The 19,773-nt window shown below is 43.5% G+C and overlaps 1 protein-coding gene across 3 annotated transcripts in view; it reads right to left on the reverse strand.

Moving 5' to 3' along the window:
* Positions 1 to 19,466, reverse strand: part of PON1 (paraoxonase 1) — a 36,575-nt gene extending 17,109 nt beyond the window's left edge. For 2 of the 3 annotated variants that reach the window (XM_044946453.2, XM_025291988.3), the window contains exons 1-5: positions 19,309 to 19,465; positions 6,925 to 6,995; positions 5,376 to 5,431; positions 3,667 to 3,835; positions 62 to 188 (exon numbers count right to left, since the gene is read on the reverse strand). In XM_044946453.2, the coding sequence (XP_044802388.1) occupies positions 62 to 188; positions 3,667 to 3,835; positions 5,376 to 5,431; positions 6,925 to 6,995; positions 19,309 to 19,382 (497 nt within the window). In that variant the 5' untranslated portion in view covers positions 19,383 to 19,465. Of the gene's footprint in view, positions 1 to 61; positions 189 to 3,666; positions 3,836 to 5,375; positions 5,432 to 6,924; positions 6,996 to 19,308 lie in introns of all 3 variants that reach the window. The other variant, XM_025291990.3, reaches the window with a different exon arrangement.
* Positions 19,467 to 19,773: the final 307 nt, after the last annotated feature.

Genomic DNA, 19,773 nt, shown 5'->3' on the forward strand with positions numbered 1-19,773 from the left:
AAAAGTAGACACACCAGCCCCTGGTGTTAAAGGAAAATAGGAATATGACATATCTCAGTACTTAGGCAGAAGTTCATGTTTGATGGTTTTCAGATGCAAAAGTGACTTTTCTTCTTCTTGAAATTTAAACAACTCAACCGTGGACTTAAAATCTGGATGGCTCACCACCAGCAGGTACACAGTATTATCTGAGAAGAGATTAAAAACAAAAGTCGAAACATTAACTGAGCTCTCAGCTGTCAGCTCTGTCTCTAAAAAGCAATTTCTACCCACCTCCAACCAGTACTTAGGATGTCAGGCAGATGGAATATTTTCACCTCTTTGTAGAGAGAAGCATTTGTGATTGCTCCAGAGAAAAATGGCTAAAGGAAGACCCAGTGACAGTCTAAAAACCACCAGACTCCACAGGGGGAAAAAAGTCCTCAACTTAAGAGTGAGCAGCCCTTGACACTAAAACTCCAAAGAGCTTATTAAGCTTTCTGCTGCAAATGGTCTCAGCAAGATGCAGCACTGAGATAAAAGAGATAACAGATGAGAAGAATATCAATAAGAGAAGGTGTGCTCAGGTGTAATTTACACAGTGTGAGATGATAAATTCCATAAAAAGAGCACCTGAGAGATAATATCAAAGGGATTTAGCTTCCAGGAGTCAGTGCAACTCGGCGGCATGAGAGAGACCAGTGTAAGTGGTCAGGAAGGACTGATCAGATGATAGACCATAGTCTTTGCCTTCGGAAACAGTGAATCTTTGGAAAGCTTTGACATGACCAAATTGGTGTTTAAAGGAAAACAGTGCCAAGTTTAGGAGGTTGAATGGGAGAAATCCGAACAGAAAAGCCAGCTATGAGACTTCCCATTAGGCCCCCTGCCAAGCAGATGTTTATTTTAATTGGTGTTAAGTGCTACAGAAGGAAAATAAAACCAGATAAAGGGATGCAGAGTAATGAGATGTCTTGTCCATGGGAGTCAGGCAAGTTCTGAGAAGATGATGCTAAAGCAGGTACTGAAATGAAATGAGAGACTGAACTATATGAATATCTGGGGACAGGGTGTTCTAGGCGGAAGAAAGAGAATGTGCAAAGGGCCTGAGGCAGGAACTTAGCTGGAGGTTGTAGTTGGAGTAGATGTGAATGAAAGAGTGGGAGGATTAAAGCCATAGACATAGGACTCCAGGTTAGTGTTGTAGGGCTTAGCGTGAGACTCCAGGGCTTACTTACAGGGGCTTTCAACCAAAGAGTATACGACTGTGGGTATAGCAGTAATCCAGGCAGGTGGAAAGAAGGGCTAGATCAGGAGGACGCTGCTTCCCTCCACACGCCTGGATTAGTGCTATACCCACAGTCATGTTACTCCTTGGTTGAAAGCCCCTGTGAGTAAGCCGTGGAGCCTTACCCTACTGACAGGAAAAGGCAGGAAAGGATATGAGAGGGATTTGACAGGAAGTACCAAAAGTCCCTGATGATGGCTGAGGAATATGGGAAGTGGAAATCGACCCTAAGTGAGGATTAAAACCCAGATTCATGTTTTGTGCAGCAGAATCTACCTCTAGGAATGTATCATAAGCAGTCACAGGAGCTGCATAAGATGTTTATTCTGGCATTCGTTTTCACTGAGCATAAAGGTGGGAACAGGCTCGATATCCACCAACAGATGAACTATATAATGGTTCTCCCATGCCACAGAATTCCAAACAGCCATTACAGAGCAGCTCTGGAGGCACTGTCAGGGGAAGGAATCCATGATGCAGTGTTTAATGCAAAAGTAATGCATATGAGGACCTGTATAATATTTATGTGGTTATTTTCCCTTCTTAATTCAAAAGAGCATGCACACACCCCACATCCTATTTCTTTGCACTTACAATATTTTAAAAATAAAATAGAATGTTAATCAATGGGTGAAGAGATGACTGGAAGGGAAATACATATGTATGTATGTAAATTTTAATAGATATATATATGGAAGAAGGGAAGTCATATGGAGTAAACATGAAAAAGGAAGATAAGAGGATAAGAATTACTTTTTAACATTTTGAGTTTAATTTGGCTGTAGGTGTTGTGTTAGTCGCTCAGTTGTGTCCGACTCTTTGTGACCCCAAGGACTGTAGCCCACCAGGCTCCTCTGTCCATGGGACTCTCCAGGCAAGAATACTGGAGTGTGTAGCCATTCCCTTCTCCAGGGGATCTTCCTGACCCAGGGATTGAACCTGGGTCTCCCAAATTGCAGGCAGATTCTTGACTGTCTGAGCCACCAGGGACGCCTGTGGCTGTAGGAGAGGAACCCAAATAGAAATAGCTGGTGAGCTGAAGGGAGGGGACAGAAGAGCTGATTAAAATAATAATAATAATCCACTTTGGAGGGTGTTTACCTAGACAGCAGACACAGCTAGAGTTGTGACATGGCTGGCCTTTTTGAAATAGAGAAAGTAAGGAGGAGGTGAAAGACCAGTCCTTTGGGGAATGTTCAGAGAATTCGAAATGAGTGGCAACATAATGAAGAGGGTGGAAAAGCTGCAGCAGGATCAGAGTGAGAACAGATGAGCGTGTCGGAGTATCAGGGAGAGGAGATCGCCTAGAAGGAACAAGTGCATGAGTGCTGAGTTGCGTCAGTCATGACCAACTCACTGCGACCCTATGGATGAAGCCCACCAGGCTCCTCTGTCCATGGGATTCTCCAGGCAAGAATACTTGAATGGGTTGCCATTCTCTTCTCCAGGGGATCTTTCCAACCCGTGTAGCGAACCCGGGTCTCCTGAGGGTCCTGCACTATAGGCAGATTCTTTACCACTGAGTGGCCAACAGTATAAAATAAGAGTGAAGGAAGGAGGGGAAGAGTTGTGAGAGAGAGTTTCTTAATAAGGACACTGCTGATGGCTTTCAAGGCAGCAATTTTAGTCCCCCCTTGCAGAAAAGTCTGCAAGGACCAAGGAAGGGATTGTCTGATGGAGGCCATGGGGATAGGCGTGGTTCTCAACCCTGGTCTCACGTTCTTAACTGCTGGAGAGCTTGTAACAAGCACTACCACTCAAGCCTCCCTCAGACCAACTGAATCAAAATATCTGGGGCTGGGGCCTGGGCATCAGGCTTTTTAAAACTCTCCAGGTGCTTGTGGGCACAACCAGGGTTGAGAATTAATGTAGAGACCAAGGCAATGGCTGCAAAAAGAAGGGAAGAAATCAGATGAAAGCATAATGGATGGGGCAATTTGTCAAACTGTGGAGAGACTGTTTGAAGACAAACGAAGGAACCAGTGGGCAGCGACGCATTGAAGGTGACTGGAGGCGGGTCTGTAGGTTGCAGGTGTCTTACGTTAGAGCCATCTGTTGTTGTAAACACCTGGATCTGTATAACTGTTTAAAATGGAAAGACTCATTCCTATTAGGGTTGAATATTATCACTATAGTAATTATAGGGATTATGTGAATGTTAAAATTCACATATTTTAAAAAATTAGGTGCTTTGCAAACCTCAAGTATTTTAGCATTCTCAAGCATTTACATGGTTATGTTATGTTTAATTCACATAGGAGGTAAGTTTAAAACCCAGAGTGAGAGCATTATTCATGACTGTACTTTAATTGGATGAAAAGAAATATTCATTCATTAACATTTTTTCTGTTTTTTTTTTTTAATTTGGTTTTATTTTTAATAGACATTGAATTCGTTACCTTCATCTGTGAATGTGCTAATGCCATGAGGGTTAAATGAAGACGCATCAAAGTTACTTCCAGTCATCTTCAATTCCAACACTGTAGGATCCTCTTCGTTCAGGTCCATCAGCAGTATTTTTCCGGGCTTATCAGGTTCAAAGCTTTTTACTCCAGGATATTGTAATCCCTTATAAAATAACAGGAGAAAACATAGGCACTTTACAAATACTTCAAATGCTGATGGAGGTGGGAGACAGCACATGGGTTCACACTGTCTGGTTCAGGCTGCAAGCCACATGGCAAGCCTGTTAGCTGGCTTGTGCAAGCGGCCCTTGGGGGTCTTTGGAAGTCACATGCTCCCAGGCAACCCCACATAATGGGCACAGACCCTTCCATCACCAGCTGCAAAGCATCTGTGTTGAATATCACAGCTACCAACCCATGATGACAATTAAAAAAAAAAAAGGAAGAGCAGACCAAAGAGGCATTTACTAATAAGCTTCAGTAATATAAGCAAGGAACATAGACGAACTCGGGTTATGGATCATCCCTTGGCAGATTTCATGGAAGCATCTTAGAAACAAAGGTTTAGGGTTAGGGTCTATTAACTCCAGGGGGCAACTCCTTCCTTAGCTTGAAGGTAGAACAGCACAGCTACTATTTGTTTTAGATAGTGGGGTCCTATGTAAGATTTCAGAGAAGGCAATGGCACCCCACTCCAGTACTCTTGCCTGGAAAATCCCATGGATGGAGGAGCCTGGTAGGCTGCAGTCCATGGGGTCGCTAAGAGTCGGACACTACTGAGTGACTTCACTCTCACTTTTCACTTTCATGCATTGGAGAAGGAAATGGCAACCCACTCCAGTGTTCTTGCCTGGAGAATCCCAGGGACGGGGGAGCCTGGTGGGCTGCCATCTATGGGATCACATGGAGTCGGACACGACTGGAGCGACTTAGCAGCAGCAGCAGCATGTAAGATTTAATGGAAATTTATATTCTGTTGCTTTAAAAAAAAGTTTGTAAGACACCTCTTCAGAGGACGATCAGTCTTCATAGGAGAAAATTGGATTAAATAAATTACAACAGGCAGCAAAGGATTTTCAGTGGCTGGATGACTTGAATACTGTATTCTATCAATTCTGTCATCCTTCATTAGGGTGATGGCTTTTGTTTTTGAGCTATATATCATCTACCACAATGATCTGTATGCAGGAGAGTTTCACAACACGGGGGCTTTTCTTTCCAAAAGTTTGGAAATTGTGGCATGACCTACTAACATTTTAAAATTAAAAGGCTTATTCCAAAAAGTGTAAAAAGAAGGATTAAAATCTAAATGATATGTGAGGGGGAACATACACAGACACACACACAGACACAGACACACACACACACTCAAGTCAGCAGATATTTGACTACACTGCTTACGTTCTTCAAGGAACAGACAGATGAATGCGAAGCCATTCTTGAACTCATTGGACTCAAATTGTCACAGTGGAAGATAAGGGAATACAGGAGCTCAGTGTACCCACAGGAATACAAACATGCATAGAACACATATGATCATAATCGTTATACCAGTATGAATGCGTACACAGGTTGTTTTTTGAACCATATCACTGCTCGTTTGATTCAAAGATGGGCATTGGTATAAAGAAGGCTGAAATGAAAGGCAAGCTGCTGGTCCTAGAAAATGGTTCAGAGCACAGGAAATGAAAGGCAACACTTACGGCACTAATGAAAGCGAGTCCATTAGGAAGTATCTCCAGGTCTTCAGCGCCAGTTTCTTCAAAAAAGAGTACAGACAGCACAGAGTGTTAAGACCGTTGTGGGAAGTTAGGGGGCCTTGTCTTCATCACTCCCAACTTGAAAATGGGGCTATATATTTAGTTCTTCTTAGATAGGTTCAGAATAAATCATTCTTTCCTTTATTTATTCAAATTGATTCATATGATTATTTAAAAATTAAGAGATTCATATAATAAAGTGTATTTAAAACTTACACTTAATATATTTGTTTTAAGTTTATGAACTAGAACTTTTTCCTCAGAGTCTGAAATCTCTTAAAGTTTATGGAAATTCACTAAATGTACAAAAGGTATAGTAATTTGAAAATAGCTTGCAATTTTTAAAGACACAGAGTAAACTCCCCATATATGTTGACACCTAATCATTCCAAATCAAATAAACTCTTTGAAAACCCCTATTGGAAACATAAGCAAATTTCAAATGCTTTGGTTAAAGTGAGGATACATTTCATATTCTGAATATGCCTTTACAAACATTAATAAATAACTCACCAAGTTAGTTATGCTTTAAATACATGTAAATTTTTTGAATTTCAATCTCAAGACATATGTGATTTTTTACTTGGTATTAATTTTAGTGGAGATATTCATTTTACAGATATCCAGTGATATTTAATATCAATATCATGCTTGTTTTCTAGAAAAAAAGATTGCAATATAAGATATCTGACCAAGCTAATTGATGCTATCTGCATAAAATCATGTGGTCCAGCCTTTCTAACCTCAACTGAGATAAATGATTCTAAAAAAACAAACCCTCAAGCATAACAAAAGCATGAATGTCAAACAAGTTGTTTTCAAATAACAAAGCTGGTTGGTTGAAACCAGATGGGGACTTGAGTCCTCCAACCCTCCCTGTTGGCTGTCTACCAGCTTCTGTTACCCCGTCCTTTTTATCTTTGCTGAGGGGCCTGCCTCCCACAAAGGAGGCCCCCTAATTACTTTCCCAGCTTCCTTTGCAGCTAGGGCACCAGCCTGTTGTCTAGCTCTGACTAATGAGATCTGAGGGGAAATCTACTGAGACCTCTGGGAAAACTTTGCCTCCCAGATATTAAAAGAGAAATGCATAAGGAGAAAGCCTGTGGTAATGGCAAAGGTGTTGGAGGCCTTTATAAACATTTACCCTTTACTCATTACTCTGTCTCCTTCTGTGCCTCCTCTGCCATCTGCTCAGGTTATATTACCATAAAATCAAACGCTTCCTGACCACTGTTTCTGCTAAGTGAACCAAACAAAAACAAATAATAAAAAGCGGTCAAACCCCTTGATGACAGGTTGGTAGAGTTGAAGGTCAAGTAATCTGGTATTTACAACTCACTACTGACTTGATAATACTCTCCTGGCTAGTAGTTTTATTTTTGAACAGAATTAAATAGGTGTATTAATCAAATAACTCACAAGGTAATACTTCAAGTGGAGTATTATCAGATACTTACGTATTTAATAATACTTCCTCCTCTCAAATGCTTACCTATTCCTTTTATTAATTTACAGTTAGGAAGTTCTACCGATTTTACTTCTCGGGAAGTGTTCATTCTTGCTCTGGAAGAGAGGAAAAAAAAAAGGAATAAAATATGCATAAAACTATCCAGAAATTTAACTAAGTTGCAAAAGTAAGTAGCCAGTAAAATTCTCCTTAACTGTACTTTGCCTGGGTTTCAACCCCAGGGTTAGTGGTCCCTGAAACCTGAGCGATTCTATCAGACCAGGCCTGAGTGAGACACACAGGGCCCCTGGGCACAATGTTTAGCGTATATTTAGCAGAGGAGGGTAGATGTGCTGTGTGCTCAGTCGTGTCCGACTCTCTGTGACCCCATGGACTGTAGCCCACCAGGCTCCTCTGTCATGGAATTCTCCAGGCAAGAATACTGGAGTGGGTTGCCATCCCCTTCTCCAGGGGCTCTTCCTGACTCAGGGATTGAACCTGCATCTTCTGGGTCTCCTGTTGGCAGGTGGCTTCTTTACCACTACACCACCTGGGAAGCCCTGGGTGGATACACAAAGATGTGCAGTGTCCTCTTCTGGGCTCAGTGCCCTCTTCTGGGCTCAGTGCCCTTTGGCAGAACAGGAACTATTTCATTAACCATGTCAGGAGCCCTAAGTGGACGTTCAGGTTAAATAACAACCTGGGTCCAATTGATTCCATTTGATGTTTTAGGGCTGCTGACAAATAGGCCTTCTCCCCATCTGCCCGGTGTGGCCCCAAAGCTTGGACTGGGCACCTGATTTCAGGTGTGTTACTTGAAAAATGCAGGTGTGCTTAAAGGATTTATAGCTTCAGAAAATCCTACCCAAGGCCAGCATATTTAAAGGCATCATGCGCACACATGCGCGCACACACACACGCACACACACAGCACACACACGCACGCACGCACGCACGCACAAAAGTAAAGTGTAAAACATAAACTTCCTGGGGAACATCTGAGTGAAGGACCAAGGGAAAAAGAACAGCTGTGAGAAGGAGGCACCAGCAGGCTGCTTCCACACGTAGCACAGAGCTGTTGAGTTGTTGACGTGGCATTTGAAAGAAAAGGACCACAACATTAGCTCAGCCAAGAGACTTACACAATAAACATTTTTTTTTTTTTTGAGCACTAAGGATAGTGTGCTGCAGTTCATGGAGTCGAAACCAGTCCAACACTACTTAGTGATTGAACAAGGACAACAATGATACAATATAGTCAGAGTGAGTAGCAATGCTTATCCAAGCAGCCCTAGAAATCTTATTTGGCTAAAGATAGTCAGGAGGAGAAGTCTCTCACTTGCCTTACTGATAATTTCCTCTCATAGAAGGAAGATGATGGGTGAAGGGGTGACTAGACACTTTGAATAAAATTATTAACAACCTGGTATAAAATAATATGACTTTGGAGGTGACTGATCTTCCATCTTTTCATTCAGGAAAAGTGTAGCACGTTCCCCCTAGGCCTAATAGCTAGCATTTTCACCCTCTAATAGGGTCTGAGCTTAAGAGGCTAGCAGTGAGCTCTAGAAATCAGCTTTGTTAAAGTGCCACAGTGCATTATTAGCATGCAGTAGAGATCTTCCAGTCCGAATGCTACAGACCCAGAGGTGAATGCACAGATGAGGGAAGCCTGGCTGCAAGGAGAGGCTGGTCCCTGAATGATGGACATGAACTTGGAAAGCAGACTCCAAAGGCAAGTTGGGATCTGCCTCCATGACTGAGAAACGAAAAGGTATTCCAACAATGGAAATTTGACATTATAGTCACAAAAGTTTGCAGTAAAGAAAGAAAAGGGAAAGTTTGGAGCTTTATCAACTTTTCAGACTAAGACCCACATTAGGAAAAGCATTTTATTTGGTGGAAACACACAGCACACACATACACACATACCTGAAACAAAGTTCGTGAAAGGATACTTCCCCTAATCAATGTGATACATTCTTAACGTTTCTGTTCAATTCTGTTTCATTTATTTAAATATACTGATAATACAAAAAAACCCTACAAATATTGGTGAGGGTTTGGGAAAAAAAGGAACACTATTTCAGATGTTCAAGCTGGTTTTAGAAAAGGCAGAGGAATCAGAAATCAAATTGCCAACATCCGCTGGATCATGGAAAAAGCAAGAGAGTTCCAGAAAAACATCTATTTCTGCTTTATTGACTATGCCAAAGCCTTTGACTGTGTGGATCACAATAAACTGTGGAAAATTCTGACAGAGATGAGAATACCACACCTGCCTCTTGAGAAATCTGTATGCAGGTCAGGAAGCAACAGTTAGAACTGGACATGGAACAACAGACTGGTTCCAAATAGGAAAAGGAGTCCATCAAGGCTGTATATTGTCACCCTGCTTATTTAACTTATATGTAGAGTATATCATGAGAAACACTGGGCTAGAAGAAGCACAAGCTGGAATCAAGATTTCCAGAAGAAATATCAATAACCTCAGATATGGAGATGACACCACCCTTATGGCAGGAAGTGAAGAACTAAAGAGCCTCTTGATGAGAGTGAAAGAGGAGAGTGAAAAAGTTGGCTTAAAGCTCAACATTCAGAAAACTAAGATCATGGCATCCATTCCCATCACTTCATGGCAAATAGATGGGTAAACAGTGGCTGACTTTATTTTTCTGGGCTCCAAAATCACTGCAGATGGTGACTGCAGCCATGAAATTAAAAGACACTTACTCCTTGGAAGAAAAGTTATGACCAACCTAGACAGCATATTAAAAAGCAGAGTCATTACTTTGCCAACAAAGGTCTGTCTAGTCAAGGCTATGGTTTTTCCAGTAGTCATGTATGGATGTGAGAGTTGGACTATAAAGAAAGCTGAGCACTGAAGAATTGATGCTTTTGAACTGTGGTGTTGGAGAAGACTCTTGAGAATCCCTTGGACTGCAAGGAGATCCAACCAGTCCGTCCTAAAGGATATCAGTCCTGGGTGTTCATTGGAAGGAATGATGTTGAAGCTGAGACTCCAATACTTTGGCCACCTGATGCAAAGAGCTGACTCATTTGAAAAGACCCTGATGCAGGGAAAGATTGAGGGCAGGAGGAGAAAGGGACGACAGAGGATGAGATGGTTGGATGGCATCACCGACTCAATGGACATGGGTTTGGGTGGACTCTGGGAGTTGGTGATGGACAGGGAGGCCTGGCGTGCTGCAGTTCATGGGGTCGCAAAGAGTCAGACACAATGACTGAGAGACTGAACTGAACTGATTCCACTGTTGGTGGGAATATAAATTGGTACAGCCACTGTGGAAAACAGTATGGAAGTTCCTCAAAAGACTAAAAGAACTACCGTATGACCCAGCAATTCCACACTTGCATATATGTACAAAGAAAATGAAAACACTAATTTGAAAAGATACATGCACGTCAGTGTTCATAGCAGCACGATTTACAATAGCCAAGATATAGTCGAGATACGGAAGCAACCTAAGTACACCAACAGATCAGTGGATAAAGATGTGATGTGTATATGTGTGTGTGCATGTATGAATTTTACATGGTCATAGAAAACTAATGAAATTTTGCCATTTTCAACAACACAGATGGAGCTGGAAGGTATTAGGCTTAGTGAAATGTCAGGCAGAGAAAGACAAATACTGTATATTATCACTTATATGTGGAATCTAAGAAATAAATGAATGAATATAACAAGAGAGAAACTGACTCACAGATACAGAAAACAAACTAGTGGTTACCAATAGGAGAGGGAAGTGGGGAGGGGCAATGTAAGGGTAGAAGATTAAGAGGTACCAACTGTTATATATAAGATAAATAAGCTACAAGAATATATTGTACAGCACAGAGAACATAGCCAATATTTTATAACTATAAATGGAGTATAACCTATAAAATATTGAAACACTATGCTGTATACATGAAAGACTAATATAATATCATAAACCAACTATATGCTAGTCGCTCAGTCATGTCCGACTCTTTGTGACCCCATGGATTGTAGCCCACAAGGCTCCTCTGTTCATGGAGGTGAGAATACTGGAGTGGGTTGCTATTTCCTCCTCCAAGGGCTCTTCCCACCCCAGGTATCAAACCTGGATCTCCCACAATGCGGGCAGATTCTTTACCATCTGAGTCACCAGGGAAGCTATACTTTAATTTTAAAAATAATAAAACAAAAATAAATAAATAAGGGCTGATCATACTTTACTAAATTGATTTTGTGATCCACCATTTGAAAACATAGCTTTATAGAAAGCTTAGTGAATATGTACAGAGTGCCCCAGAGAACTAAAAAGGCAGGTACAAGCGGTCATAATCAAGGACACAAAGAGTGACACAGAAGAAGAGAGTCGATGACAAGCCATCAGTGAGTGTGTGAAGACTTGAGGAAAATGCCAAGGATAGCCATATTAGCTTTTTAGAGTCAAAATCACACAGGAAGAAGAGGCTCCCTGGCTTGCAAGGTTCAGTAAGAGTGATGTGTTCACAGAGGACAGACAAAAGCAGAAATGATTAGCCTCTATTCTTACTCAGGTTTCTCTCTCATGGAAAAGGCAGAATAATCAGAGCTAAAGGGAGCCAATTGTAGATAAGGAGGCATTAAGTCGGCACCCAGCTGCTTTTGGTTCAAATTTGTGGCCATGTGTGGGTGCTAAGTCTCTGTGTGACCCCATAGACTGTAGCTTGCCAGGCTCCTCTGTCCATGGGATTCTCCAGGCAAGAATACTGGAGTGGGTTGCCATTCCCTTCTCCAGGGCATCTGCCTGACCCAAGGATTGAACCCGAGTCTCATGTCTCTTGCGTTGGCAGGAGGGTTCTTTACCACTAGTGCCGCCTGGGAAGCCCAAATCTCACAGACTAATCATTGTTACTGTAGTTCAGGCACTTCAAGTACTCTGCTTTAATCCTCAAACATCTCCCTGAGGTACTGTTTTCCCTATTTTACAGGTGACGAAGATTAAGTGGCTTTTCAAGTCTACAAAATTATGAAGTGGCTGAGCTGGGGTTGGAACCCAAGTATGAATTCAGAGATCACACTCAGTCCTCTGTCTAGCAAAATTTACCGGTATTACCGCTTCCAAAAAGCTGAAAGAAATGCCAAAAGACAGCTCACATTGTGTTACTATAACCCAGCTCATGTTTTTCTATTTTACTTTCAATTATCAGGAAATATCTTGTCAAGGGCTTAAGTCCAAATGTTCCATGTCTAAAGGTGTGTCGCTGATTAATAAGCTGCTGAAGTCTGGCCAGAAATCACATACTCCCTGCTATGAATTGTTCTTTGCAAATACATGCCAGCTCCTTACAAAAGAAAGTGAGGATCTTTAGCTTTGCATTAAGAAATTCATTCTAGAACTTTCCTTGGGGCCATATATATCCTCACCAGTCTATCTTGAGCCACTGCACACTCCTCATTCTTCAATATTTCCTATTGGGACTTCAGCCCAGTTCAGTTCAGTCGCTCAGTCGTGTCTGACTCTTTCCAACCCCATGAATTGCAGCACGCCAGGCCTCCCTGTCCATCACCAACTCCCGGAGTTCACTCAAACTCACGTCCATCGAGTCAGTGATGCCATCCAGCCATCTCATCCTGTCGTCCCCTTCTCCTCCTGCCCCCAATCCCTCCCAGCATTGGGACTTACTATCCTTAAAAAGGATGGAATTTAAATTTTTTTATGATTTTACTTGTTTGTTTTATCTTTTTGCTGGGTCTTTGTTGCTCTTCAGGCTTTTTTCTAGTTGCAGCAAGTGTGGGCTACTCCCTAGTTGCGGTGTGTGGGCTTCTCATTATGGTGGCTTCTCTTGTTGTAGAGCACGGGTCCCAGGGTGCGATGGCTTTAGTGGTTGCAGCACAAAGTCTCCGTAGTTGTGGCTCCCAGGCTCTAGAGCACAGGCTCAATAGCTGTGGTGCACAGGCTTAGTTGCTCCACGACATGTGGCATCTTCCCACTCAGATCAAGGATCAAACCCATGTCTCCTGAGCTGGCAGGCAGATTCTTACCACTGAGCCACCAGGGAAGCCCGGGAATTTGGATTTGAAATCAGGTGCCATGACACCAAGAATCCTTTTCTCTACATCACTTTCTCTCCTTTCACTTGCTCATGCAAGTTTTCCCTCCAGCTCATCCTTCCTGCTAATCCACCTGGAAGTTTCCTACTCATGACCAGTCTGCAACTCCTCCTGATCTTTCGTGATAGGATTAGTAACCCCTTCATTTATCCTCACAAATCTTCACATATACATCTACAGAGTCTCTTTCCATATTGTTTCATGGTAATCAGCTTGTAGTCTCATTGCTAACACTAAATTCTGAAATCTGTGACTGAATACTGCCTCCTATTCTGTCCTGTGACTTTGCACAAGTGCACAGAGCTCAAGTGAAAAAAAAGTATTTGGTAGATGTCTGCCAAATTGTTTTGTGGAATTAGCAGGCTAGTGCATTAGGTGGAGAAGATGATTTTGGTTGCATTGATAGAGGAGGACCAGTGAATTATTTGTTCTTATCCTAGGGTCTCAGTGAGGTCCTACCGCAGCATATATTCAAATTTCACTCATTTAGTAGATCATTCATAGGTAGATTTTTGAGATAGCATGTGGCAATAATAAAAATTAACATTTACAGAGTATCTTTCATGGGCCAGATTTTATACATATACCTACTGTGATAGGTATTATAAGCCCATAATATGTAGGTGGAGAAACAGGCTCAAAATGGTAAAGTTGAGGCAGGCTGACACCGGGGACTCTTTGCTACAATGCTTCCACCTGGACAAACATCTTCCAGAGCAACAGAGGGACTAAACTATAAGGGACTAAAAAGAACTGTATACATAGGCAGTTGGAACAAATGATCAACAATATGATACAAAAAGGACCAAAAATCCAACAGCCACGTAAAAGTTGTCGGAGCAAAAGTAGGGTACTTACTGCACATGATCCCTACACACAGTTCCATCAAGCAGGTCGGCCAACCACCCAGGCCACCCCTGTGGCCTGACCCCTGGATAGGCACCTACCCTCACCCCATTTAAGGGACCAGATTGCTCCCCAGTCAAGGAGCAAGCAAGGAAACCTGTTATGTGTTTTTACTCCCTGTGCTGCAGCACGAGTCCCCAAAAAAACCTTGCCTAAATTTCTCCTCTGACCTGTTATCAATTTCTGTCGATTAAAAAGCCCAAGAATCCAGGTCAGTAACAAAGTGACCTGAAAGCTGCAGAACTGAGGTCCAGTCCAGGTCTGCTGGAATCCTCCACTATCCTTTTCCCATTAGAGTGTGTTGCCTGGAGTGGGCACCAGGGTAGCAGAAATATTAACACTATTAATAAATGCTAGCTTTGCTGTTTCCTTGTAATAAAGAGTTTCACGTGTTCAGTTCAGTTCAGTTCAGTCCTTCAGTCGTGTCCCACTCTTTGCAACCCCATGAACTGCAGCACACCAGGCCTTCCTGTCTATCACCAACTCCCAGAGTTCACTCAAACTCACATCCATCGAGTCGGTGAGGCCATCCAACCATCTCATCCTCTGTCATCCCCTTCTCCAGCTGCCCCCAATCCATCCCAGCACTGGGGTCTTTTCCAACAAGTCAACTCTTCGAATGAGGTGGCCAAAGTATTTGAGTTTCAGCTTCAAAATCAGTCTTTCCAATGAACATCCAGGACTCATCTCCTTTAGGATGGACTGGTTGGATCTCCCTGCAGTCCAAGGGACTCTCAAGAGCCTTCTCCAACACCACAGTTCAAAAGCATCAATTCTTCGGCACTCAGCTTTCTTCACAGTCCAACTCTCACATCCATACATGACCACTGGAAAAACCATAGCCTTGACTAGATGGACCTTTGTTGGCAAAGTAATATCTTTGCTTTTCAATATGCTATCTAGGTTGGTCATAACTTTCCTTCCAAACAGTAAGTGTCTTTTAATTTCATGGCTGCAATCACCATCTGCAGTGATTTTGGAGCCCCAAAAATTAAAGTTTGACACTGTTTCCACTGCTTCTCTTCTTTTCACAGCTATTTGGTTTCCCTTGTGGCTCAGCTGGTTTCACGTGTTGCTGCTGCTGCTGCTGCTGCTGCTAAGTCACTTCAGTCATGTCCGACTCTGTGTGACCCCATTCAGTTCAGTCGTTCAGTTATGTCCGACTCTTTGCGACCCCATGAATTGCAGCACACTGGGCCTCCCTGTCCATCACCAACTCCCAGAGTTCACTGAGACTCACGTCCATTGAGTCAGTGATGCCATCCAGCCATCTCATCCTCTGTCATCCCCTTCTCCTCCTGCCCCTAATCCCTCTCAGCATCAGAGTCTTTTCCAATGAGTCAACTCTTTGCATGAGGTGGCCAAAGGACTGGAGTTTCAGCTTTAACATCATTCCTTCCAAAGAACACCCAGGGCTGATCTCCTTTAGAATGGACTGGTTGGATCTCCTTGCAGTCCAAGGGACTCTCAAGAGTCTTCTCCAACACCACAGTTCAAAAGCATCAATTCTTTGGTGCTCAGCTTTCTTCACAGTCCAACTCTCACATCCATACATGACCACTGGAAAAACCATAGCCTTGACTAAATGGACAGTTATGTCCTGCTAAATTGCTTCAGTCGTGTCTGACTCTTTGTAACCCTAGGGATGGTAGGCCCCAGGCTCCTCTGTCCATGGGATTTTCCAGGCAAGAATACTGGAGTGGGTTGCCATTTCCTCCTCCAGGGTATCTTCCTAACCTAGAGATTGAACCCGTGTCTCTTAAGTCTCCTGCATTTGGGAGGCTGGTGCTGCTGCTGCTGCTGCGTCACTTCAGTCGTGTCCGACTCTGTGCGACCCCATAGATGGCAACCCACTAGGCTCCTCTGTCCCTGGGATTCTCCAGGCAAGAGTACTGGAGTGGGTTGCCATTGCCTTCTCCAATGCATGAAAGTGAAAAGTGAAAGTGAAGTCGCTCAGTCGTGCCCGACTCTTCGCAACCCCATGGACTGCAGCCTACCAGGCTTCTTAGTTCATGGGATTTTCCAGGCCAGAGTACTGGAGTGGGTTGCCATTGCCTTCTCCGATTTGGGAGGCTAGCGCCACCAACTTAAGAAATGAGGAAGTTGCCCTAGAGATGCATGTTAACATTCCATACACCAGGGGGCACTGTTTACATCGTCGTTCACTGGAAGTGCAGTGCGCCTGCGTAGTGAGCACGCTGTACTACCTCAGCGGCCGTCGGCACAGAAGGGTGGGAAAGACTATAATCCAAGGGAGCTCCCTTATTTCCTTCCTCTGTGCTGCTGTCACCTCAGAAGCATCTGGGAACCCCTCAAGACACATCTAGTATCCGTCCACAAGATCCGTCCAGCTCCAGGACTACAGAACTTCTTGTGAACCTGCCTTACTCCCATACGCCACATCTCTGAGGGGAAAAAAAGTTGTATCTCCTCTGACGATTCACCTCGACCTTGCTGCTGGTCTCAGCATATAATATTTTCCCTTCTCTCCCTTGGACAGATTCATGGTTTTCTCTGAAATTCAGAGACCTTATCTCTAAAATGGGGGTAAAGGTAATTTACTGATCCTCTAGGCTGTCTTTATCTGGTTCTAAGTTGGGGCGAGGAGCGCCTGCAGGATTTGAATGTCCTTTAGAAACCGCACACCTCAGGTGGGAATTCGACCACAATCTTGCCTCAGGTGGGACAGGAGCCCAGGTGAACCTCATGTGAGACTCCAACCCCCAGTCTTCTGACTGAAACCGTGCACCTAGTCTCGGGACTTAATGAAGTTCAGGAGAGGCAAAGTGAAAGGTAAGAAGTGGATTTATTAATATCCTTTGTAAAGAAGTTGCCGGGCAATGGGGCGTGAGAGGATGGTCGTGTCTCAGATTTCAGGCGAGCTCCTGAGACGGTCTGCCAAGTGAGGGTGCTTGGCGCTGGGCAGGAAAGACGGCAAGAGCGAGCTGGAGTAAAGGGAGGAGACACACAAGACTGAGACAGAAAGCAGGCGTCTTGGAGGAGAAACACGCCGACTTCCTGGCAATTTCCCTTCCTCCCCCATCTGAGCTGCTTGAAGGCTCGACACCATCTTCCATCCCCATAACCACCCATCCTCCTGTTGTTTAGTTGCTAAGTCATATCTGATTCTGCGACCCCACGGATTGTAGCCCGCCAGGCTCCTCTGTCTATGGGATTACCCAGGCAAAAATACTGGAGTGGGTTTCCATTCCCTTTTCCATGGCATCCTCTCCACCAGACATCAAAACTGCATCTCTTGCATCTCCTGCATTGACAGATGGATTCTTTAGCACTGAACCACCCATCCTCCCAGCTGCACATTATTCCTACTCTGCTCTCTGTTCTAGCCCTCTTTTTCATTCAAAAACCATAGGTCCACCCCATGGCCACTTTCTTTCTCTTCTCAGCCATCTGATTACAACCAGAAGTTAAAGGACTGAGGCTCCCTCCCCACATGCTGGACCCAGGTGGTGAAAGTAAAACAGGGAGTTCTCACTCCAAACCAGACCTGGTCTTCCCACTGCAGCATCCCCATGGCAAAGTGGTTCTGGGAGGCACCTAATCACAGGCAAGGCTACCAAGGGGACTTGCAGACACTGACATTATGTTAAGCTATGACCATAGTGTGCTTTGGTCCCTTCAGACAAATCACAGTCAGGCTTGGGGGGTCCAGAAACCTGCTGCCCAAGGCCAGACCTCAACTTCTGTTGAAATTTAAGTCTTGGTGCAAATCAATGATATAGAATAATTGGTCTCAAACTGTATCCCAGAGAGTTATACAGGTGGTACCAAGAAAGGGAGTAAAGGATGTGGGCAAATAAGTCTGTGAAATGACAAACCAAAATCATTTTGTGTATTTTGTTACTGAAGGACTTTTCAAAGTGTTCAGTGTGCCAGAATGCACTGTCAGTCTCCAGGAAAAGGCTATAATAGACATTTCCCAAATGTACTTTGTCTAAGGAACCTATTTTTTTATAGAGCATGTTTTGTGACTTGTGTGCGTTCCAAGGAACAAACTTGGGGAAATATTAATGCTGGCTCAAATAAGCTAAGACTTCATGTTGATAGAGAAACTTTTTAGGGTAGTAGCAGTAAAGCTATATTTTATGTATGTATGTGTATATATGCATTATATATACACACATATATAATGTATTTACATACATGTATTAATATTATATATAATGCTTAATGTTATAAGTATATATTCTTCTTTGACAACAAATAGTACCATGGTTAGTGAAAATCCACAAACTATAATTTTTACATGATTAAAAGTCCTAAATCACTGTCCGTTTCTTACTTTTTTCTAAATTTTTGATTCCAAAAGTAACCAACAATTAGAAAAGAAAATCCCAATATTTACAAAAATCTATTCTGAATCAATGTATGTACGTTTCTAAACAGTCAACAGGGTCATATGATCTTTTTCCAAAAGTCCAAAATGTTCAGTTTGATTTTTAGTAATGTTTTACTTCAAAGTCAATAACAAGGTATGATTGATTAATCGTTTGGATTAGGATGATCTCTAGACATTGAACCCCTATTAAAAATTTATTATGAAACTACTGACACTTTCTTAGAAAAGTTTTCCCCCTTGTATAGTAATTAAAATTTTATAAAACCTTTAAGGGAAGCAGAACACTTCTAAGCAGGGCACTTTTCCCTTTAAGGGAAGCAGAACACTTCTAAGCAGGGCACTTTTCCCTTTAAGGGAAGCAGGACACATTTATTAAATACTTACTATATCCCAAGCACATTGTTAGGTGCTTCTTATATGAGGTTTTGGTGACACAGTAGCCAAGACACACTGATATTCATGAAAAATAAATGTGAGAGAGATCCTACAATGGAAGGGGCACAGCAAGAACCCAGGACATCAAGGTCTCTCCTCTAACCCCTGACACATCTCCACTGGAGCAGGTGGCCATGTCTGTGCCCATTCCTTCCCGTCTGCTCCACTGCACATGGGAGTTTTCTGTCTCTCAGCGAGGTCTCAAACTGAGCATCTCCATGCTGGGAAGTTTTCTGCCTAAGCCAGGCAACTGAGTCTGGAGCTTCTTCCCTAATTCTCACAATATCACAGGCCCCCTCCAGTCTGGTTATTTATTTTGCAGAAAATCTGAGAAGTGAATCTGTAGCCAAGATACACCAGTATTTATGATAAATTAATTGGTGTGTGACAACAGCTTGGCCACTCACACCAAGGACAATCGCCTCCTTAAGCTCTCTCCCAGGCAGTGAGCGAGGGTGTTCAGGTGGTTGGGGAAAGTTGGGTATTTATGAAATCGCTTTGGGATATACATCCTGCACTTGCCTTCTGATTTTCTAAGAGCCTGGAGCCAACTTGGGAGTGGAGGGTGAGGGGAGAAGACTCCCGGGTCTGGGTAGTGGATAGGACAGACAGGACAGGGGTGGGCTGCAACCCAACTCACAGATAAGAAGACCGGTGATCCCTGAAGAATGCCAGCCCCAGTCCCAAGAGGGTGAGCACCAACAGCTTCGCCATGGCCTGGGACAGACGGCAGCAGGATGGACAGATGCACAGACGGGAGAAGGGGTGGAGACCCTGAGCGCCCGCAGCCTATAGCTGCTCTGGGGTTGGCCCCACCCCTCCCCCGGGCGCAGCTCACTCCGCCCGCCCTGCTCGGGGACTGCGGGAACTTGCTTGGGGTCAGCGCCTGCAGCCAGGTGCTGAGCGCGCTCCCGAGGCTTTAAAGAGAAAACTAGCTGCCTAGAGCGGGCAGAAAGGGGAGAATGGCAGGTCGGAGGAAACGGAGAGCGGTGGGAAAGGAGAGCCAGGCTTTGAGGAACGCTCACTTTGTGCTAACAAGGTCCTAATCCTATGACTCAGAGGGGTTCAGTAACTTGATCGCTGTGACTCGGCCAGAAAAGGCATA

This window comes from Bubalus bubalis, chromosome 8 (genome assembly GCF_019923935.1).
Source record: "Bubalus bubalis isolate 160015118507 breed Murrah chromosome 8, NDDB_SH_1, whole genome shotgun sequence".
In the NCBI taxonomy this organism is placed as follows: Eukaryota; Metazoa; Chordata; class Mammalia; order Artiodactyla; family Bovidae; genus Bubalus; species Bubalus bubalis.